Source organism: Cervus canadensis, chromosome 12 (genome assembly GCF_019320065.1).
Source record: "Cervus canadensis isolate Bull #8, Minnesota chromosome 12, ASM1932006v1, whole genome shotgun sequence".
Taxonomy (NCBI): domain Eukaryota; kingdom Metazoa; phylum Chordata; class Mammalia; order Artiodactyla; family Cervidae; genus Cervus; species Cervus canadensis.
Genome location: NC_057397.1, coordinates 64471452 through 64494930, shown reverse-complemented (window position 1 = coordinate 64494930; position 23479 = coordinate 64471452). Strand labels below are relative to the sequence as shown.

Here is a 23479-nt window from a genome sequence, read left to right as displayed (position 1 = left end):
GTCTTGTAATGGTTGGTACAAGTTCCCTTGTTTAAACCATTTCATGGTCAAAGACAAGAAGGAAGCTAACTCTTCAAAGGGCCTACTTATGGGCAATGTTTGAAAATAACACTGGTGCAGGCTGGGGAAAGTTCCTGCTTTTGGCAACCTGAGGATGGGTATTTAACTTGCACCGGGCTCTCTCTTGTTTCCGGAAGATGAATTCCACCCTTGCCTTCTTCCTCACCACCCCGTTCCCCATCTCCCACCCCAAGCTCAATGTAACACTTTGCTCTTTTCACAGTTTCTCATTACTAAGTTTTAAAAACATTGCCTAACTGGTAATTACAATCTGAAACAATTCTTTTGGGGGAGCCCTGGGCTATTGCTGGCTGGTAATCTTTCAGGAATGTCAGAGAGAGGGGAGGGAAGAGAGATTCCAAAGAAACTTCGAAGACAAGGCCGTGTGCCTCCTTTCATCCCTCTCCTCCCAGCTCCTGGGCCTGCCCCTCCATCCCCATCCTAGGGGAGGGAGGGGGCAACCACCTCCCCTCCAAACTTCACCCTTTCTCCTCTTGGGTCACTTTCCCATCCTCTGCATCTCTTACTTTAGTTCTAAGTTCCCCAGTTCTGCCTTTTTTTTTTTTTTTTTAATTTGAAATCTCCTTCCCCTTCAAAGGGCATGTCTGAATTTTGGCAAATTCTGCCTAAAGAAATCAGTGAGAAACAGACATGGGGAAGGGCTTTTCCATAGGTTACCTCCAGCCTGGGCCAAGGCACCTCGGTGTCAGCCCGTCAGAGGCTGGTCTTGTGGTGTCTCATTATCCTTCAGGGGGTTCCATTTGGACTCATTCTTGTCATTCCATCCATACCAGCTCCCCTTTCCCCCAGAAAAAGCCAGTGAAGGCGGTGACCTGAGCCCCCTGGAGTGAGATGCAGGTTGCCACTTCTCTATACCGGAAGAGGCCGGGGCAGAGCTGGGTATACAAGCAAGCGGCAAAGGCCCGCTTGCATCCGCCTCTTGTCTTGCAAAGCTCTTCCAAGGGAGGACCCCTTCTGACTTTGTAATATCTCTACCTTAACACTTTCTGCAGGGGCGCGGGGTCGGGGTCACTGAACAGGGCCAGAAAGACTCACCTCCTTTACACAAGTAGAAAACAATCCGACCGAGATGTGGTCGAAGGTGAGTCTTCCTTCCACAGGTTCCCCTCTTAAACTATTAACCACCCCCTCCCACCCAATCCTTGGAGCAGTTGAGAAATAGGTACGCGTCCCCCCTTCCCCCACCTCCCATGGAAATCTGTGGAGACACACGAGGAAACCCAAACCCACACTAAAAACGACCAAAAAAAAAAAAAAAAAAAAACTGAAGAAATCCTCCTTGGCTGGTTTTTCCAGGATGGCCCCCCGGGCAAGGTGTGAAATTCCTCTCTCCCTCTGGGCAGGCAGGTGGAAGGTTCTGGGAAGGCAGAACTCCCTGGTCTCCCACCAGCCGAAAAAAGTCCAGGCTGCGGCCCCGCTCTCCGCCTCGTCGGAGGCCAGCTCCCCTCCGCCTCTCCGCGGTCGGACCTCCCCCCGGGCCATCCCGGGCCGAGGCGGCAGGAAGGCGCCGCTACCTGCAGCCGCACGATTCCACCACCATGTCCTCGTACTGCTTGTAGACCACGTTATTGCCCGCGTCGATGTACAAGATGCTGATGGGAGTCAATTTGGTGGGCACGCAGCAGCTGGGCGGGGTGGAGCCGGGGTCCATGGAGTTCATCAGCGTCTGGATGATGGCGTGGTTGGTGGGCTCCAGGTGCGAGCGCAGCGGGAAGTCGCACACGCCCTCGCAGTGGTAGGCCTCGTACTCCAGGGGCGCGATAATCCAGTCGTCCCAGCCCAGCTCCTTGAAGTTCACGTGCAGGGGCTTCTTGCTGCAGCGCAGCCTCGATTTCTTGCCGTGCCGCTTGCCGTGGCGGCTGGCGAAGGCCGTGCGCCGCCGCCGGCGGCCCGGCGAGGGCGGCCAGATCCCGGCGTCCGGGGTGCCCGACGGCGGCGGCGGCGGCGGCGGCGGCGGCCCCGACCCCTCGGCGCCCGCGCCGGGGCCGACCACCTCGGTCGCCGAGCCCAGCTGCTCGCGCATCTCGGCGAACAGGGTCTTGCGCTGGGACCTGGAGAACACGACGAGCAAGGCGCGCTCCTGGGGGGTCCGCACCCTCCGGCCGAAGCCCAGACTCCGCAGGTCCGGGGGCGGCGGCTGCTGGGGCCCCGGCGCGCGCGCCTCGGCCTCCCCGGCGCCCGGCTCGCCGCCCCACGCGGCCCGAAGCTCCAAGCACAGCTGCTTCCAGGGCTGGGGGCGCAGGCCCCGCCACACGTCGAAGACTTCCCAGCCGGGCCGGGGCGCCCCCTGCGGGTCCAGGCTCCGCGCTTCCAGCAGCAGGGGCGACTGGCAGGCGAAGAGCTGCAAGCGGAGCGGCCCGGCCGGCGGCCCCCAGGGCGAAGCGGGCGCCTGGCGAAACAGCCGCAGCTCCGCGCCCACCAGCTCTTCTTTGTCTGAGAGCGTGGACACATCAAACAAATACTTCTGTCTCCGGAGAGGAGTGTGCGAGAGATCGTCTGCGAGATAAAAATAATAATAATAATAATTACAGTCAGTTTCACTTAAGAGGGAGATCAGCCCGGAGCTCTGCGGCCGCCCCTGGGATGGAGCCGGGGCAGGTCGGTAGGGGTCCCGGGGCGCCCGCCCGGGGGGCTGACCACCCCGGCTCCCCGCCCCGGCGGAGCGCGGCAGAAAGGAAGGCGCACCAGGGCGGCCCCCTCGTCCCCATCAGCGCGGGACACCCTGCGCGGAAGTCGGTGGAGAAGGCAACCGCAGCGGCCTCCCAGGTTTCCCCCCTCCACGCACCCCCAGGAGCCTGCGTAACCACTAATGCGCCCTTTGGCCGCGATACCTCCACACCTCCGCTCCGCTGGCTTGTTCTCATCATTCCCGTCTCAGTTCAAAGGTCACCTCTTCCGAAAGGGCCATCTTCGACCACCCTGATCTAAAGCAGACTCCCTCGGTCACTACCAGGGGACCCTGGTGTATTACTTTCCCGGCGCTTAGCACGATCTACAAGGACCTCGTTTGTATCTGTCTCAATGGTCTGCCTTTCCCAGCAAGAGCCATGCCCCACCTCCAGCAGCCCATAGGAGCTAGCCCCCTGTGCGGGCCAGTCTTGCTCACCGCATTGTCTACAGGCCTGTCTGACCTAGGGTACACGCCAGTCAGTAAGTGGGGAACTTCTTGGCTGCCCTTTATAACTATCTAGGGAGTTTTAAAATGGCAGCACCAGGGCGTGCGTCAGCCAACTGGATCAATATCTGAGGACAGGGCCTGAGTATTAGAGTTTTGTTGGGGTTTCTTAACTTTGCTTTAAAAAAAAAAAAGCTCCAAGTTGATTTGAAGGGACAGCCCAAGTTGAAACCCAGGGGTCCGGGGAACGGTGGAAGGTGCTGCCCAGCAGACAGGCTTGCTGAAACCTTCAGGCCGAGTATGAAGTTCACAGGATGCAGAGCTGCAAGGCAATTTCTTTCTTTTTTAAATTCATCAGTCACTTAACAAACAAAAGAGCAAGAAGGGTTTCCAAAGTCTGCAAGGGTGCAAATGAATCAACCCTAACACCAGGCATCTATCCATTGAGAAGATCCTGCAGCCAATGAGAAATAAATACATCAGCAAGGAGAAGAACCTAAGCAACGCATGCACACACAGAGTGACATTCTCCCCTCCTCCACCTACCCAATCTGAAATCGTCTTGCTTTGCAACTAATCCTGAAGATAAAATTTTTGGTTACCACTGAGAGAAAAAAATGGGGGCACCTGGAGGAGGGACAATAACAGGCTTTTAAAATTCAAGGTGAATTCCTGGGGACCCAGGCAAAACTGGACTTCTTTTTTGACACATCTGTGCATGAAGCCAATCCCACATCAGTGTGCAAGGCGGAAAGCTAACCAGATTTTCCTGGGCTGCCTTCTCATAAAATATTTACAACCCAGCAAATACAAAAATCCCCAAAGCCCCCAGCTTGCCCCAGAAGCTAGTAAAGTTGGGGTAGACTTCAATAGTAAAAGTGTCACCGGGTCCTGGGGTCCGGCCCTCGATGCCTATCCAGATGTGGCCCCAGGGCACTGGATCTGGAGCCTCTGCCACACCCAGTCCCCACTCCAGGCTGACCGCTGGGCGGCCGGCCACCTCACTCAGCCGTGCAAGTCTGGACCTGAGATGGAGCTGTGGGAAGGGTTAGAGAGGTGAAAAGGGAAAAGTCGCTGGAGGCACTTGATTTATGGAAACCGAGACCTTCAAACCGACCAGGGTCACATTAAAACCAGTGGGAATTCAGCACACTTTATTCTCCTTTAAAGAAACCTGTGTCTGACAACATTCAACCACCACCCAGATCTCTGGACCTATTATTGCCTGAGGCTTCCCCTTCCTGTCTCACAAATTTCTCTCTCCCCAAACTAAGGAGGTGATAAGAGGGACAAACCTAAGGTTCTTGCTGCACCAGCTCGATGTCTTGAGGGCTGACATATTTTTCATCCTTACTTTATCCACGAGCACAGATCGGTCCTGCAAAGTAAGTACTCATATTGTTCCCATTTTACAGATGGGAAAACCAAGGCTTGGAAAAACTAATTACCCAAGTCTGACAACTAGTAAGTAGTGGTATTCAGACCCAAACCTGCTGCTACTGCACCAGAGTTGGAGCATTTAGCCAGTAAGCCCCATGGCTCCCTGGAGAAAGAAATGGCAACCCACTCCAGTATTCTTGCCTAGAGAATCCTGTTGATGGAGGAGCCTGGTGGGCTGCTGTCCATAGGGTCGCACAGAGTCCGCGGACATGACTGAAATGACTTAGCATGCATACATGCATGCATTGGAGAAGGAAATAGCATCCCACTCCAGTATTCTTGCCTGGAGAATCCCAGGGACTGAGGAGCCTGGTGGGCTGACGTCTTCAGGGTAGCACAGAGTCGGACACGACCTAAGCAACTTAGCAGCAGCAGCAGCAACCCATGGCCCCCATTGCCTATCCATTAGAATCCAGGTCCTGGAGCCAAGGCAACTGGGAGTGGCCAGGGTATAAGTGATGAAGCATACAGTCCAAACTGTATTTTCAGAGCTTAGTAGGAATCAAACCTGGGATCCTTTAGGAAATCATTTCCATCTCTGCTTACATAACTTTTGAGACAATTTGTCACTGGTTGGAGAGGTATAGGGGAAGAAGAGGCAGGTGTAAAAGATGATTTATTTAGTTTTCTCTGATGCAACACAGAGAAATCAGCCTGCTTTTGTTTTCATTCCTTTTTTTAAAAGCATGGACTGCCATACAACAATGCAAATCAGCCATAATTATACTTAATTCCCCTCCCTACCTGCATTGTTGTATGGCAGAAATCAACACAATATTATTAAAAAATTTTTTAATTTAAATTTTAAAAAGTAAAAGTGTGAAAAAAAAAAAGTAAAAGTGTGAACTAATAAATGCTTAGTCTACACAGCTGAGTCATGTTTTTCTAGTCCTCAAGAGGGGTCAAAACAGAGGAAACCAGAGGTTTCCACTGGTTCTGCAGCCTTGGGATTCATGTGATTTTTCTAGCAAGATCAGTCTGCTTCCCCACCCATTCCAGAGCTAGGAGAAAGAATACAAATGGGGGCTTCCACCTGTATCCTGCTCTCTTTTCTTCCTACACCAGCTCCATCCCACAGTTTGAGGGGCCTCACCTGCATGGACACACTTGCCACAGATTCATGCTTCCCCAGCTACAGATGCACACGTTGGGCAGTTGACACACCCCTAGGACAGACCGAGAGAAGCAGCTGACCAGGGCCTGGAAGTGGGCTCAGGGCCACGTGAGCGAGAATGCGGTGGCTCAGGCACCAGAGCAGAGCAGTGTGAATAGTTCTCCAAGCCACTGACCCTGCAGTGGTCCCTAAAAAGGCATCATCAGCTTTCCCCAGAAACCTGTTAGAAATGCATACTCTCTTGGGCCCCAGAGGTTTGAGGTGGGACCCAGAATTTGCATTTTCCTCAGTTCCCCTGTGATGCTGGTTGGGTCCCCACTGTAGGAACCACACATCTAGCCAAGCCCACCCCCTGGGCTCTTCAGATGCCCCACCAGGTGGGGAGGGCCCCATTGGGATAAAACGCAGGGCCAGGGCAGGAGCTAAGGCAGCAGCACCAGAACCAAGTTCCTGTTGCTCCCTGCCCCTCCTGTCCCTGCCACAGACACCCCCACGTTTTGTTTTTTAACTCTTACAGCCACATGTGTCCAGAACCTCTAATCCACCATTCGTGGCTGGTCTGTGAAGCTCCCCTGCAGACCACATTCTCCACCTGTCTGGACCTGCTCTGGAGGCATGCATCACAGAAATAGCCCCAGAGGAGGCTTCCAGCTTGGGGAGTGCACACACCATCCACTGTGACCCTGCAGACACTCTGCCTGCCAATGCTGGCATCACAAGGCCTGGCTCGCGCTGTCCTGCCATCTGTGGGTAGAAAACCAGCCCTTCACACTCCCTCCCACAAGCCTCCTCTCCCATCATTGGAGTGTTAGTGGCTCAGTCGTGTCCGACTCTTTGCGACCCCTTGGACTGTAGCCTGGCCAGGCTCTTCTGTCCATGGGATTCTCCAGGCAAGAATACCGGAGTGGGTCGCCCTTCCCTTCTCCAGGGGATCTTCTTGACCTAGGGATAGAACTCGGGTCTCCTGCATTGCAGAAAGATTCTTTACCATCTGAGCCACCAGGGACGCCCAAGAAGCAAATCTCAGAGCGTAAAGTAAAAGGATACCCGAGGGCGCCTTAAGTCAGGATACCCAGGAGAGCGGCGTAAGGCAACCTCCCCCGCCCACCCGCACTAATCCAGATGCGGACCGCTCCTGCGCGCCATCCTGCAGAACGCGTCCGAAAACCCCAAACATCCTTTGGTTTGGGGCGGAAAGGGCCCGGCCCGCACTGCATTTCCCCAGGACGTCTTGCCATATGTCCTCAACTTGAGGTCCCTCTTGAGAGTCGTTGCATCGTCTTGAGAGACGTTGCATCGCGCGTCACTCTGCGGGGCCCCGAGGGCGCCCTGCAGCTCCAGCTGGCCCCCCAAGGCCCTTCGCGCCCAGACCCTGGGCTCCAGGACGCTGCCTAATAGCGCGTGTCCCGCTCGCGTCCTCTGAATCTGCCGTGACCTAAGCGGCCACTGCTGGGCCCCCACCGGCCGCCCACCGCTCGTCTTGCCGCTTGTCCTTCGGCGATGGGCTGCGGCCCAGAAAGCCGCGATGACATCGAGGTCTCCCACCCCTAGTCCTCTACGTGGGGGCGGAGCAGGGAGGATAATCGCCTGTCTTCACAAAGGGGACTCCGGGGGTCTTAGCTGCTCAGCCTTTCCCTCCCCCCCACCCCCCACTTCAAAAGCATCCCTGAATGCTCCCGGGAGCGCCTCTGTGCCGGGCACGTGCTCAGGGTTTGGTGGCCTCGGTCCCGTGAGTGAATCCTCAGCGACAGCGTTCGAGGCCCGTTCTAACTGTTCCGCACTCACTCTTTTATAGGTGAGAGAGCAGGCTCCGCGAGGAGTCATCCCTCGCCCAGGGTCTTGCAACTCGGAAGGGGGACACGATCTGAAAGTCCTGATTCCGACCGAAGCTCCGGGTCCGGAGGCCACGCCCCTCTTCCAGGGTTCTGATTGGGCGGCCGGGCGAAGAGGGAGGCCAAGAGACACACAACCATCACAAAGCCGCCAACACAAAGGGCGCTGGGCACCGCCAGGAATTCCTCCCCCTCTCACCCCCCCACTCCCCTCCCCCCTTTACTGGAAATCAGAAGACCTTCAAGCGGGGAACTCAGAGCTGGCTTGGAACCTCTTCTTCCCAGGGCACTCGGCCCTGAGGTTGCCCAAGTCCACAATTTGGAAATAGAGCCAGGTGTACTGGGCGAGTAAAAAGGAGCCTTCGGTCCTCTCTGCGCTGGGGTATGAAGGTCTCTGAGTAATTTCTGCTCCAAATAGTACCCTCTCCTAGGACAGTGATCTCCTGGTCATTCCCCCCCCCCCCCCCCCGCCCCACACACACACACACACTCTTGTCCTGAGCCCTGCCTCCACCAAGATCTGAGCTTTGCAAACTGCTGACCTTGCTGAGCAGTCCCACTGATTCATGAGGCCACCCGCACAATTCACCCTGTCTGGGATGCTTTTGCTCACCTCCAGCATAATCCTAACAAGTAAACTCTGGTGCAAACACTCACTATGTGCGTACTAAGTCACCTCAGTCGTGTCTGACTCTTTGAGACCCTACCAGTAGCCCACCAGGCCCCTTAATACTGGAGTAGGTTGCTATTCCCTTCTCCAAGGGATCTATCTTCCTGACCCAGGGATCGAACACATGTTTCATGTCTCCTGCATTGGCAGACAGGTTCTTTACTACTAGCGCCACCTGGGAAGCCCACTATATGCTGGGCATGATCTAAGTTCTAGACTTAGAGTAAGTCATTTAAGCTTCAAAATGACCTAAGTCATTTTCTTCAAAACAGAAGAAAGAAAAAATATCATTATTATGTCATGATTCAGAAAACTAAAACACAGGGCTCAAGTGTCACTTGTCCAAGACAGAGGTAGATGTGGCAGTCTGGCTGCAGTATTGGTGCCACCACTCTGGACTTCCCAGCCGCTGACCTGTGTGTCTGGTAGAGACCCTGAGAATGTTCCAGCTCTTTTGTGCTGCCCATGACTGTGGGGAGGACCTCCACCCCTGATCTCCAAGTGTCAATCACTTCCTAATCAGCAGAACCAAAGGGATGCCAACAATGGGACTTATAAAATAGAACTTAGATGGAAACAACTTTCTCATCTGCAAAGGGAGAACATCATGCCAGCTCACAGTCACTGGGGGAAGGCTGGCAAATGAGATAGAGTAAGAAAGACATTCGAGGATATGTGTACATATTAGTTACTACTGACGACATGGAATGAGCATAGGAATCTAGAGTCTGAGACATGATTGTGATCCTGACCTGTAACTTGCTGGTTGGATGGTCATGGATGGACTGAAGCACAAAAGCTCTCCCAGCATCATATGCCTCATCTGTAAAGCAGGAAAATGACCCCCAACTTCGCAGAGTCATTGTAAAGGTCAGAGTGGAGGCAACCAGAGTCGGCTGTGCATTACAGACAGAAGCACCCAACGAATGTAGCCAATATTACTATAACTACCTACGGCCAGGTAAGGGGTCCTGGGGAGAAGATGCACCTGTCCTCCTCTTGGCCTTCTTTGAGATGCAGTCCAGTTCTCTCCACAAGATTTTCAGAAGTGAGTGGAGGGGAGGTGTAGGGCAGAGGGGTCAAGAGAGAAACAAGGGCTTCCAGGGAAGGGCCAGGCCCATAAGGGTTTCAGCTTCACCCCCATCACCTTGCTCCATCTCAGTCCCTAGGCTTTATCCACTGCCCTGGGTCCCTCCCACAATGCCAAGTGAACAACCAGCCTCCAGCCAGAACCTAATCGAGGATGGGGCCCTCCTCTGCAGGAAGCAGGTAGGCAGCATGCAAATCTACCACACCCCTGAGAGCCCTAGAGACGGGTCTCCTTGCCCCTCACCTCCCACTCTCCTGTTGGTATCTTTGTGGGGCACAGACTGTCCACAGAGCCAATCTAGGGTACAGGAGAGGTGTTCCCTAGCTTCATCAGGCAGCTTGGAGGAGAAGGGGTCATAGCCATGAATGACGCCTTGGGCTTCAGTGCAAGGAGGCCGTGGCATCACAGTCCCTCAGAAGTTCCCCTGGGCCAGCGCTTCCTCACCACACATTCACCCAAAGAGCCTTCACTCTCGGACTGTTGGCTTCCCCAGTGCTTTCCCCAATAGCTTGCCCTGAATTTCTCAGCTTCTTTCCACCTTTTACAGATCAGAAAGGCCCCGGGAAATCCTCCACAGAGGACTTTTCCACCCTCTTCCCAAAGCCTCAGCACATCCCTGCCCCGTCTCCCTGGTTCTAGCCAGGGGGGCCTTAGGAACCACAAAGAATGAGTCTGGTGGCCAGCCTCCATCCGGAAGAGAAACCTCAATGTTCCCACAGCAGGTTTTCACTCAGCCTGTGGCAAACCAGTGAGGTTGGGTGGGGAGTGAAGGGGAACCCCGGTTTCCACCCGGCTGGGAAAAACTTCGCTCTCCCAGGGAGCTTTCAGCAAGTTTCTGGAAGGAGACAGCCTAGCCCTTTACCTGAGCTCTGGGCGCTGGGCACCCCTAGTAGGAGTCCAGAGGTACTTCGAAGAGACTCCTTTTGTCTCTCAGGATGAAACAGATTCATTTATAAAGCAGTTTCCACGCATGTGGTGCAAACTCTCCTGGCCGCAGGGGCCCATGAGCCAGAGATGCAAAGCCCAGATGTGAAGGACACTTCACCAGGCGTCTCTCTTCACTGACATCCTATCCTCGGCTCTTGACCACAGTGGCTCAGATCTTAATTTGACAGCACCGCAGTTGAAATCCAAACAGAAGCTCGGAAGCACGCCACACGTTGGACCTTGCGTACCTTTCCTCTGCCGCTAAGCAGCCTGTGCCCAGCGTCTTCAGCCGCAGCATCGTCTGCAAGCCACTGCTGTCTCCTGGACCCTCGGAGCAGGATCCACACCTGGTTGATTTGCCCAAGGTCTCCCCACCTGCTATGTCGACCTGTATAGGGTCACCTGGGAGCCCAGGGAGTAACATCGCAGCCCTGAAACTGCCTTTTGGGCTGGAACATGATCGTGGCCTTTGGACTTGAGAGCTTGGAGATTCAAACTAGAAGAAAAGCTTCCCTTTTTACGTTGTTTCCCCTCCACGACCAGTCCTGAAGTTGCAGGTGGGAGGACGGTCTCAAACTGGCCTACGGTTATGGGCGGGATATTGGAAGGTCAAGGCCGGGGCGGGGGCGGGGACGGGGTGGGGGGTTTCCTGCGCAGGAGAAACCTCAGTTTCTTCAAGTGCTGAGCCGGACACTCCTCCTGAGGCCGGCATCGTGGCAACTCAGCTCCACTGCGTTCACCTCGGGCTGAATCCCGAAATAACGCGCTAGCATAAACAAGATTCCTGGTGGCAGTTATGGCCCATAGTCTAGCATCCTTCAATTCCCGCCCCCCCGCCCCGCCCCGCCCCGCCCCACCGCTCCACTGGGCGTGGGAGCGGCGGTCGGCTGAGAAGTGGGATCGCGACTGGACCAAGTTGCCCGGAAGCCAGATTTACAAAACAGGCGCACGGATTCTCTTCGGGTCCGAGGTTATTTAGGAGGGGAAGGGGGAAGGGTAAACCATTCCCGATCGACCCCAAAGTTAACCCTCCGCGCTGCCACTGCTCCTGCTTTCCGCTCCGCTCCAGCCGTCAGACCCGCGCCCGCCGGGGCCGGAGGCCCGCCTTCTCCTCCCCTGCACGCACGCCCACTACCGGTTCCCTAAACCCTCCCCGGCCCCCAGGCTCCCGGGCCACGGGCGGCGCAGCGGCGCGGCTCCCTGCGAACGCCGGTCCGCTCAGCCCGCCGGCTCCCAGAGCCTGCAGCAGCTCAAACACAGCGGACCCAACCGTGGGCCCCCAGCAGCGCTAATGGACTGTCCTGGAAGGCAGGTAGCAGCCTCTCTGGAACGCATTTTGCCGACGAGGACCTATTTGATCCCTGTAAACAAGAGACTGGAGAAGGGAAGGGCAGCCCACTCCAGGACTCTTGCTTGGAGAGTCCAATGGACAGAGGAGTCTGGCAGGCTTTCTGGTCCATAGGGTCGCAAGAGTCGGACACGACTTAGCTACTAAACCACCACCACCACCAAAGAAGAGACACCATTTAACCGGCACTGAGCTTAAAAATAAACAGCCAGGCTTTAAGGGCGCGGGGGTGGGAGTGGGAGTGATGGGAATGGGGTTGAGGGAGGTGGTAGGTAGCGAGCAAGGAAATCGCGCTGTGAATCCACATTCCTGCTCGCCACCCCTCGCGGCCTCCACTCGGACCCCTTCCCACGTCCAGAGAGCATCGCTTACCCAGGGGTATTCCATACCCGCAGAGTTCTAGAACTAGAGCCCTCCTCTGCACTTAAGAGGCTCCCAGGGATTATTGTTGGTTTGCTCTGGGTCGTTGGATACAAGCAGAAGTCCTGGCAGGAAACAAAAGTTTTCTTTCTGCCCTACTACATCTTTCCCCCACCTGTCTGCTCAGTTGCCTTCTCCCTCTCCGACCACGCCGCCCCCAGGAAGATGTCACCAGTTTCCCCGAGGTGTGCGGCAAGAACCCCAGAGCTCCAGCTGGGAGAAAAAAACGGGGTGCACTAGAGCGCCCATCAGTCCAACGGTCTGCGTTCTCCGAGGTCACTCTGGTCAGAAGGCGGAGCTTTCATGTCTTGACTCAGTTTGCGCGGGAAGGGATTCCCAAGGCCTGTAGTGGGTTGTGGCTAAGGCAATTTTTTTTTTTTTTAATGTGCAGAAACGACAAGGATGTTGGAGCACGTTTTTCGATCCCCTCCTCCTCCCCCCCAGCAACTCGCAAACTCCCGGAGCCCCAGAGCCTCCCGCGCCAGGAAAAAGCACACTGTCCTTTTCTGATTAGTCTCTCCTGCTGAGGAAGCCCGGCCCAGAATTCTGGCGATACTTGCCCTCTCGCTGTAGACGACACTAGGCGTTCTTAGCCTCTTGCTAAAGCGGCATTTGTAAGGCGGCCCTTAAGGCCTTAGGGATGGGAGTGACAGTAACTGCCGTTTAACAACGAGCCCGTGGCCAAGGGTTAGGTTTATGGCCTGAAAAATGTTTTAGTCATCCCATCCAGAAGGGCAGAGCAAACTTCTGGTTTCAGGCTTCCTTCCCTTACCCCCGGGGTTAGTTCCAGGACCTGCCCGTTCACTGGACTTGAGCGGGATCCTGAATCTGGAGGGCTTTGCAAACCCTGCGCGGGGCTCACGGGGGCGCGTCCTCACCCGCACGCACTTGAACGCTCAGCAGTCCTTTCCCAAGGCTGTTCCCTCTTTCCGGGGAAATAAAGCCTAGATTGGAACCTTCTGCCGGCTTCCTCACTTGGCCGTCTGGTCTGCATTAGTGTTTTTATAAGGGACTCAAACAAATCGAATACAAGGTCACCAAATAATTAACAGTTGTGAATTCCCTCCATCCCCATTAAAATACTTCCCTGCTTATATTTCATTTTCCGTTTGCCAACGACAACAGGGTTCGGGCAAAAGCCCGGCTGCGTTGATTGCACCACTCTGCGGCCCAGGTCCACCCAGAAACTCGCTGTTTTGCATAAACATACCGCGCCAGACTCACTTCAATCAGGAGGGAACGGTGCCGCTCTTAGAAGTGCTTCCCGCCGCCAGACTATCCCCAAGACTGTCCTGCCCTGCCCCCTGGCAATCGCGACCCAGAAGGTAAACCTAGAAGCCAGCGATCCCAGGCAAACTCTCCCTAGGTTCATTTCCAGGGTGTCAAGTTCTTCAAGGATGTTCAGATCTCGGTTTTTTGTTTTTTTGTTTTTTTTTGGTTTGTTTGGTTGGTTGGTTTTCATCTGTTCCCTACTGCCTCCTTTCTGAGAGTGCTATTGTAACAACAACCAAAAAAAAAAAAAAAAAAAACCAAAAAACTTAAAGCGTATTCTTATTTCAAAATTATCTGGAAACCTAACTCATAGCAGTGTTGTTAGATTCATTTTATTTTCTTCATCCTTAAGAGGCTGTTTTTTTTTGGGGGGGGGGGTCCCTTGTTGGAATTAACGTGGTGCTTCTCACTAGGTAAAAAAGTATGAGTTTCATCTCGCTCTCCCTCACCCTCTATCTTACGGCCACACTGAACTCACAGTTCTCACCGTCTGCCTTTCCCAGGCCCCGGGGTTGGGGATCCAAGCCTCCTGTACTTGTGGTCTTTTAATGTTATCATGTGCTAACTGCAATGTCTGTATATCCAACCTGGTCTATCCTGATCCCATGACTGCGCCAACACACACATGCACACATTTTCCCATCTCTGTGGATCCAAAATCATCTTGAAAGTTCAATTTGGAGGCATTCTTAAAGGTCAGGGCTTCCCTGGTGGCTCAGTTGGTAAAGAATCCGCCCACAAAGTAGGAGACCTGGGTTCGATCCCTGGATTGGAAGATCCCCTGGAGAAGGGAATGGCTACCCACTCCAGTATTCTGGCCTGGAGAAGTCTGTGGACTGTATAGTCCATGGGATCGCAAAGAGTCGGACACGACTGAGCGACTTTCACTCACATACATGCTATGTGAAAATTACCTTTAAAAATTAAAGGTCAGGGATAAGGTGGATTTTGCCTTTTACAGGGATATCAAAGAAGAAGCAAGGTGCATCTCAGTTTTAGACCTGTGAATTCAAAGTTTCACTCCAACTCCTAACTGCGTCTTGAGAGATTACAGAGGTAGGAAGTCTGTCAATTTTTTCTACTTCTGTTTCCTGCCACCATCCCTTAGAAATCTCCTCTTGCCTTACTCTATCCATATAGCGCCAGAGGTAAGCATGCAGAACTGGCTATATGCTTCAGCTCTCATTAGCTGTGTGACCTTGAACAACCTCTCTGCCTTCTTTAAAAACATCTGTAAAGCAGGGATTGTAGCACTTTCTTCCTGGGGGAGGGAGGTGTTGTTAGAATTAAATGAAATAATTCATGTAACAGATGTTAGCCAAGCATTCGGTATACAGTAAATGCTCAACATGTCAATATATCCCAGTTATATGGGAAAGCAAACTGAATGGGTGGACATATTTTTAAAAGTTTGCCATCAAGTCTTCTCCTGGCGGGTTGAGAGAAGGAGGTAGGGAGCGAGGCAATACAGAACATGCAGTCGTCACAGATCTAAAGCGCTCTGAACCCATCCGCGCTGGGCAGTTCATCCGCAAGCTCCCATTCTTAAAACGCAAGCTTTGGGTGTAACTTTTGGGGTTCCGGGGTCCCCAGGTGAGGAAGACTTTTTTTAGAAATACTGTACGTTAAGTAGTCCAGGCCTCAACAGCGGGCTTCAGGATTCCTTACGTGGTCTTTGCTCCTTCCCCTGCGGGACCCCTTGCTTCTCAAAGCCAAGCCTGCCACACTCGACGGCGATTTAAACATCCCCGAGGCAAGGCGCCAAGTCAGCGCGGCCGGCGCGGCTCTCGGTTGGCCGCTTCTCTTTGCTCCTTGTCCTGCCATCGCCAGCTGGGGGAGGGGAGGCCCGAGGGTTTGGCGCGGTTTGAGAGTCCCCACGTGAGAGGGGCGGAAGTCCTCGCCAGGAGCCCGGGATGCGCGGCTGGCGGGTCCCTTCCATCACGGGAGACTAGACACCGTTTGATGTGTTATGACATGAACCCTCAATTAGATCGCTGAGTTGAAACACTCCAATCAGGGGCCCGATGCTAAGCAAGCCCCGGAAGGTCCAGCCCGAGGTCACCGCCGGTGACACATCAAATCAAAATCAGTGAGAGGGAAAGTGAGGCTTTCCCTTTATCAAGCTGGGGCTGTGGCCCGCAACGCACCCCCGCCCCTGCGCGCCCCCTCCTCCGCGCGCCCCCTCCAGCCCGCGGCTTCGCACTCCTTCGCCCCCGCGCGGCGTGCTACCGCACAGCCTTCCCGCTCAGCGAACTGCCTTTCTTCCCGTTTTCTGGGAACCTGAAGGCTCGGGGGAGACCGCGCCTTGGACGCGGCGGGCCAGGTGGTCAGGCCGCGTCTCCTCCGGCTGGGGACCGCGTTCGGGAGTGGAAGCCGGACGTCTGGATCTCGGTCCGGCTAGCCTGAAGAGCTTGGCTCGGGAACAGAGCCCCCCGCCAGCCCCCCAGCCCCCGCCTCCCTCAGGCTGGGCGCGCAGCCAGTCCCCTCCCTACCTCCGGCGCCCAGGGGCGCCCAGCGCGATGCCCGGGGAGAGGCTTCCGCGCAAGTCGGGGTGAAGCGAGCCCGCGTCTGCGCCCGACCTGGAGTCCCCAGAGACCTCCCACACTTGCCCCGACGCCGCAGGCTTCGGTAGACGCCTCCCAGGAGCCCGCAGCGTCCCCTGGTCCTGTGCCAAACTCTTGGGGGGCAGCTTGCGAGTTAGGGGGCGTCTGTCTGGGGGAGGGGCAGAGGTTCTGGCCACTTCCCGCGGGAGAAGAAAAGGCGCGCCCAACGCCGGCCACCCTGGGCCTCCGGGACTTCTTCCCCTGGGGAAAGGCCTTTAGAGTAATCCTCTCTGTTCTTCCTCAGTCTCTGGACTGGGGAAGTCTGGGGTAAGTCTTCGACTAGAGAATCAGAGAGGATGAAGGATACACAGCATCTGGAGGCAGAGAAACAACAGAGGTAGGGCTAGGGTTGGAAGTGGGGTCAGGGCGAACTGCGCCGGCAGCAGGGAGGCCGGGGACCCTGATGCAACGCTGCGAAGAAGCCACTTGTATTTGCCAAGGTGGCTTTACTAGTCCTGAAATCACCATAAAATACCTGGCGTTAATTTGCCGCCCAGACCTTTCGGCAGCTCGTGAACCTCGCTGACCTCCGGCTGCAGACGGGAACGCCTCGTGGGCTGGACCCATGCGGGTCAGGAAGGCGGCGGCAAGGAAGGGGGCTTGGGGCCTGAAGCCTGGAAAGAGCTGGGGGGCTCGGGGCCTGCTCTGTAAATTTCAAGGGCGTGCCAAGTCCCCAGGTCAGCCGGGTGGTCCTCTCGGTCCGAACCCCGGCGCTGGCCAGTTCCTGGGCGACCCCACTTTCACTGACCTGGAAGTGGGAGGCGGGGAAGGTATATCAAAGCCGAGGAGCTACGTCTGGGCGGGTGGCGGAGTGGACCGATGCCTCCTTCCTTTCTCCTCGCCCCCTACCTCCCCTTTGCTTTTTCCGCCTTCATCCCATCTCCTTCCACGTTATCGTCTCTTTAGGAGCTGAGTGCCCGGCGCCGGCGGATCCCTCCCCAATTTCTGGGACCAGGAGAGCGCGCGGTTCTCTCCAAGACACTTGCCACGCTGCAGACCCGCGCGGGTGGCAGGGAGGGGGCTCAGGGGTTTCCGCAGACACCCACACATGCACCCGAGCCCACAGCGGGGCCCAAAGACGGGGCCCCTGGGTCGAAGCGCAGAGAGAGGCGAGTTGCCTGGCTGAGAAAGGTAGGTGAGCACACCCAGGCACCCACGTGGATTAAGTACCAACAAAACACCCAAACTGAGCCCACTTGCCTCTGCTCCCGGCTCTCCCAGCCAGTTGTTGCCGCTGCCTCTGCAGAAATGACTTGGTTGCGGCCCCGACGTCTCGGGGCTCCTATGCGGGCTGACCATGCCCACACCCAGTGCCGGGAGCCGTTGTGTACCGGCGGAGCGGCTGGATCGGAGTACTGCCAACCCGCCGCTCGCGGACTCGCTGCTCCGGACCGCGGCACTCCCTTCTGCCGGCTTTTCCCGGAGCCGATGGGAGCTCGGGGCTTCCCAGCGCTCGCTCGGGTCCCAGGGCCGCTCGGTCCGTCACCGCGCAGCTCCGGGCCTTGGACCGCGCACCCGGTACCATCCGGGATTCCTCGCCGCGGGTTCCATCAGTCCCCTCCGCGACCCCTCTCCAGCCCGGGTCATCTACCCGCCACCTCCCACCTTCCACGCTTCCTCTAGCAGCCACCAGACGTGCGGCCCCCACGCTGCTTTCTGCAAAAGGCGAGAGGAAGAAGGAAGGAATAGAGAAAGAAACAGACGAGAGAGAGGCAGGGAGAATTGCACACTGGAATAAAATCTGCAGCCGCGTTCAGAAACGTTCTTGGGCTTGAGAAAAAGCAATTTAAGAAAAGAAAAGGAGGTATGCAGAGCGGGAAGGCAAATTCACAGATGCAGCGTCCTGCCAGCGCCGGAGCTGAGCCCTGGCGGCTGATCTCCAGGGAGAAAGGAGTCGGGCGTCCTCTTTGCCACTTACCTAGTCCCCTGTCTACAAAGCTAGTGATCGTATTGGCCGACTTGGAAGACTGGAAAAAGCTGGCATTGATGCCCAGCTTCTCGGCGATGGAGTAAGTCCTGTAGATTGACAGCATGTACTCGTGAGGCACCACGCGCGGGCCCCCGCCGAGGGGCTCCCGAACCTCTGGCTGCTGGGGCGGCCGCCTCTGGGGCTCCCCCTGCGGCCTCGGCTGGGGCTCCTGGCGATCCAGGGGCGCCCGGGCCGTGGCCTTCTCTCTCGGCGCCCGCGGCATCTTTCCTTCCTTGCGGCTTCGCATTCCCTTGGCGGAGCCCAGCTCGGCGGATGACGAGGAGGAAGAGATGGAAGCTTGCTGGACTCCCGGCAGATCCCACAGGAAACTGACGAGGAAGACGGCCGAGAGCAGGACCCTGGAGGCATCCATGGCGAGCGGCTCCCCGAGAGGCGGCGGCACCGGGCGCGCGGGGCGGCACGGAGCGGCTGGACAGCGGCCGGGGCCCGGCTCCTCCGGCGGACTCGGAGTGCGAGGAGCCGGGTCCCAGCCACACAAATCCCGGCCCTGCCACGCCCCCTCCCGCCCCTCGCCGGGAGGGGAGGGGAGAGGACGGAGGGGAGGGGAGGGGAGGGGAGGGGAGGAGAGGGTGGGAGGAGAGGCTGGTGGTGTGGGCAGGAGGTGTGGGGGAGAAGGGGCCGCTGTGGGCCGGGGTGGCCGGGGAGGGGGCACGCAGCACCCCCGCGGGACGCGCGCGGGGTTGCCGGGCGGTGCGCGCGGAGCGGGGCCCGGCGCGGCGGGCAGGAGTAGGCGCGCGAGGCCGCTCGGCGGCAAGGAAGCCAGGGTCCTGCGCAGCGCCAGAGCCCCTCCAGCTCTGCTCGAAGCTCGGTCCCTCCGCAGCGCCGCGCTGCGCGGGCTCCCGGTCTTCCCCCCACCCGCCCCACCTCGGTCGCCTCCACTTGGCTGGGAGCGTGCAGCCCCGGGAGGAGGCAAGCGGCGGCGGCGGCGGCGGCGCCCCCCAGAGACAGCTCCGAGCAGGCGCCTCTGCAGCCGACTGCGCGTCGACTCCGGGCGGTGGTACCTTCCTTTCCCGGCCCCGGCCTCCCGGGACAGTCGATCGCTCCCCCCCCCCGCCCCCGCAGTGGCCAGCCCAGGGGCCAGGGAAGCCTCTCGCCGCGCGCGCCAGGCGTAGGGCTCAGCCCAGAACAGCACCGTTCTCTTGCTGGGGTTCCCGCTTTCCACAAAGACCGGGCGTCTGTTCCCGACCCTCGAGGTCACGCAAAGGCCATGAGTCTTTGGAGTCTGGATGGATGCTGAAAGCTGCAGCGCTCTCGTGCAGGCCCCAGCCCCTCTCCTCGCAGTCCCCAGCCTCTTCGGACGCTGGGTTTAGGCGACTCTTTTCTCCTCCAGCTGTCCCCCCGGTCCTCTCCCCTCTCGAGGCCTGGCCCCCGCCTCCAATGCGTCCCCATTTTCCCCTCTCTTCTTCCCCTCCCGCCTTCCATACTTCCTCCTTCCCCAAGTTCCTTCGGCATTCCAATCCCTCTTCCCCCAGCCTGCTTTTCTTCCCGCACCGCCCTCCCACCTCTCTCTGCCTTCCCACCCTCTCCCTCCTCGGACGCCCCCCCTTCCCTTTCGGTGGACCCCTCCCTTTGCAGCTCTTCCCCAATCTGTTTCTCTTCAGCTCAGCCTCGCCCGGTCACGTTATCTGTCCCCAGATTCCCCGTGCCTGTCTTCTCCACCCACTGCCTCGCTCATTCCGGGGCCTGACGGCTGAAATCGAGGCGGAGGGGCTGCCTCTCACTCGCTGGTCTGCGTGCCCCTGGAGCGCTGTGGACGTCGAGTTTCCCCGTGCGTTTACTGGGTGCTCCCGGCACCGACCGTAAAATTCTCTTGAATCGCCCCAGACTCTATGGGAGGTTGGCCTTCCAGTTTTCCACTTTCACAGATTTAAACAATGAGACTCAGAGGGGATAAATGACTCTTCCAAGGACGCTCCGCCAACAGGATGTACGGCCAGAAACAGAATCTGAGGGCGCAGGCTCCAGACCCAGTGCTCGTCCCATTCCTGGGCCGATGTCTCTACTTCATTCTTGCTTTTTTCTCTTCTTTATGGTTTTACTTGCTGTCAGATGATTTCCTCGCCCACACTGCATTGTACATGTGTGTGCGCGCACGTGTTCCCAGTCTTCATATTTCCCACCCTCTCACTTTCTTCCCCCTTCTCCCTTTTGCTATTTCATTCCTCCTTCTGTCCCTGCAGAGACCAGTCACCTGACTGCGTAAAGAAGGATTTTTGCTTCCTAGCTCCCTTCGTTCCCAACTTCCTTGAGGTCTGGACACTGGCCTCCCTAGGTAATGGCAAACACCCGAAAGAACCTGTTTCCTTTCATCTTCAACACGATCTTATGAGATCAGGGTTATGTTATCCCCATTTTACGGCTAAGGGAACTGAGGGCCAAGTTCACACTGCTCCAGAACCTGACTCTTAACCGCTGGGCTATGAACTGGCCACTCTCCTCTCAGTCTCTGCCGTGGGTGTCCCATTTGGCTGTATCCCAGGCCTACTTATGTCCCAGTTTTCATTTCAAGATTATCAAGCTCTGAGATGTTAGACTCAAAGATGTCTTACCATAACCTTTCCTTCCTTCCTTTCTCTGGGCTTCCAAATAGTTTATTTATTTATTTATTTATTTATTTTTTTACAAACTTAACAACATAAAAGGAAGTGGAACTGAACAAAACAAATTGTTTTTCAGATTTTTGCCACTACAACAGACTTTCAAAATGTGCTTGCCATTATGGGTCCCCTTGTAATCTGTCTCTGTCTTTTGTGTATTTATGATTGCCATACGGGGACAGATGTTATGTCGTATCCACCCCTTGTCACTTAACGTTATGTCCAAAGCATGTCTGCTGGTCCTTCTTTCCGTTTGCTGGTTTGGTTTGGTTTTATTGCCAAGGCCGTTTCCTTGGATGTGTGTCTTCCGTGTCCTTTCTGTCCCCCACCAGCCCTCCCCCTGCCTGCACACGCCACCTCTCCCAAACCACAAACTAAAACCCCCTGTTTCCCACTTGAAGAGGAAGCATTTCCCCTCCCGCCTGCCGCTTGTATTCTCCCGTGTCAATCCGGAGAGGCCTCCTCCTTGCGGTCTCTCTCCATCCCCCAGTCAATAAGAAGGCTTCCTGCCTGCAGCCACTGTCCTATTATGTTCTCTCTTCTTTTTGCTCATGGCAATTATTATCTGCCACAAGTTATCAGTAAACAGGAACCAAAGTCATCAGCCTATTGTATCTTAGGAGCACTGGATGGAGTCATGGGTAAGAGGATAAGACACTAGGATAGGGACCACAGAGGATGTGGTCTGTTCTCCCTGCAGGATTCCGCTGGTGCAGATATTATCCTCCTGCATGGCTACCAGACTCAGGGCCAAGTAAAGGAGGTGTTGGCTCTCCTTTGCCTGAAAGCACTTCTCATGACACCGGTGAGCAGATGGACAAACTCAGTGAATGGGGCCCAGGGTCACAAGCCAGTCAGGGATCTACTCACAACTAGGAGGGAGGCAAGTCTTTCTGACTCTTAATCCAGTGCTTTCCCTATACTAAAAAGCATTTCACATCTCAAGTATTATGACAATGATCCCCAGTAAGGGATAAAGCTGTACCTCTTCCTCCCTCGTGGATATGTTTCAAATAAAAATTTCAGTATTAACAAGGCCACACTGAGGCCTTTGCTCCGTGTGCGTGTGTGTTTATGTCTTGTAAAAAATAAAGATATGAGAACAAACTACTAAGATCTGCCTCTAGACCTTCTCAGAACATTTTGAGAATTTGAAACAATGTTGTAGAATGTTTCAGTCCAGTCTTAGATTCTGTTGTAATTTCTTCAGCTATTTGTTGTCCAGTCTTAGATTCTCTTGTAATTTCTTCAGCTGTTTCTTCTATGAGGAACAGCAAAAAGGGGGAGAGGTTCTTGAGCTGAAATGAGAAGATCTGGTATAGGCAGCTTTAGCAGCTTAATAGGTACTCTTTTCATGGTTAGATTTTTTTCCCTCCAAAGAGAAGGGAATACGGACAACTGTGCAGTATGGTGTGTCCTGCCCCCGTGTGGACACTGAGGGAGTTACCGGTGGTGAATCAAAACAGTGCGGGACCTGGCGAAGTTTTCAAGGGGCTTGCAAGATAAGCAAGGGATAGTGACGTTGACATTAACACTAGTTTGAGAAATTAGAGGGTCGTCTATTAGGTGTGTGAAGCACACAAAACATCCATAAATAAAGATCTACCTGCCCAGAGATACAGAATCAAAGCAAACAGAATTGCCCTGTTACTATCTGAAATCTGTGTTGTTGTTGTCTTTAAAGCATTATTTCATACTAACCCAGGGAGAGAAGATTCTCTTAAGTAAATAGTTTATCTTAAGGTAGGGGAAGGATGGAGTGAGAATTAGGAGTTGCCAGATATAAACTAGGGACATAAATAGAGAGAATGGATAAACAACAAGGCCCTACTATACAGCACAGGGAACTACATTCAATATCGTGTGGTAAGCCATAATGGAAAAGAATATAAAAAAGAATGTATATAACTGAATCACTTTACTGTACCTCAGGGATTAACACCACATTGTAAATCAACTATACTTAATTAAAATAAATAATATGTTAATTTAAAATGAGCTTATCTCTTGCATTATGCCACTTTTCCATTAGACTATCACTGGAAGAGCAGCTTTTATGACAGAAGTGACAGAGGAGATTAACTTTTACCATGGGCCCTGTGTGGTTAGTCGCCCAGTCATGTCCGACTCTGCGACCCTATGGACTGCAGCCCACCAGGGTCCTCTGTCCATGGGGATTCTCCAGGCTAGAATACTGAAGTGGGTTACCATCTCCTCCTCCAGGGGATCAAACCCACATCTTCTGTGTCTCCTGCATTGCAGGTGGATTCTTTACCCATTGAGCCATCGGGGAAGGGGGCCCTACTCACAGGGGAAGTAACCATTCTGTAAAATCTCTTGAAATATATTCTAGGAGGATAGTCTAACACCTGAAATTTGCACAAATGAAATACTTTCTTTAGTTTGTGGTACTGTTTTCATAATGTCCCAGTTAAACAAATGGGGATCAGGTACAATCCCCATTCATCCTAAAGGAGATCAGTCCTGGGTGTTCACTGGAAGGACTGATGCTGAAGCTGAAACTCCAATACTTTGGCCACCTCATGCGAAGAGTTGACTCATTGGAAAAGACCCTGATGCTGGGAGGGATTGGGGGCAGGAGGAGAAGGGGACGACAGAGGATGAGATGGCTGAATGGCTTCACCAACTCGATGGGCATGAGTTTGAGTAAACTCCGGGAGTTGGTGATGGACAGGGGGGCCTGGTGTGCTGCGATTCATGGGGTCGCAAAGAGTTGGACACGACTGAGAGACTGGACTGAACTGAACTGAACTGAACTATTCCAAATAAACTGACAAGCTGATAATCAGAACAGTAACTACTTGACACCTGTGTGGTCCAAGAGAAATGAGACTGGCAGGTTTTGGTTTTTTTTTATTATTAAAAGAAGGTTATGGACGAAAAGGACCAGGTCAGTACGTTTAAAATTCTCTTCCTTTGAGCTCCTAGAGCTTCCAGCAAGAGGCGTGAGGAGAAAACC

The 23479-nt window shown here is 55.0% G+C and overlaps 1 protein-coding gene across 1 annotated transcript; it reads right to left on the bottom strand.

Annotated features, from left to right (window-relative positions):
* Positions 1-591: 591 nt before the first annotated feature.
* On the bottom strand, positions 592-18359 carry GDF6 (growth differentiation factor 6). Its single transcript, XM_043484482.1, has 2 exons — positions 17831-18359; positions 592-2577 (listed from the first exon to the last, which is right to left on the bottom strand). The coding sequence occupies exons 1-2, from the start codon at positions 18252-18254 to the stop codon at positions 1592-1594; spliced, it is 1410 nt and encodes a 469-aa protein (XP_043340417.1). The 5' UTR covers positions 18255-18359; the 3' UTR covers positions 592-1591.
* Positions 18360-23479: the final 5120 nt, after the last annotated feature.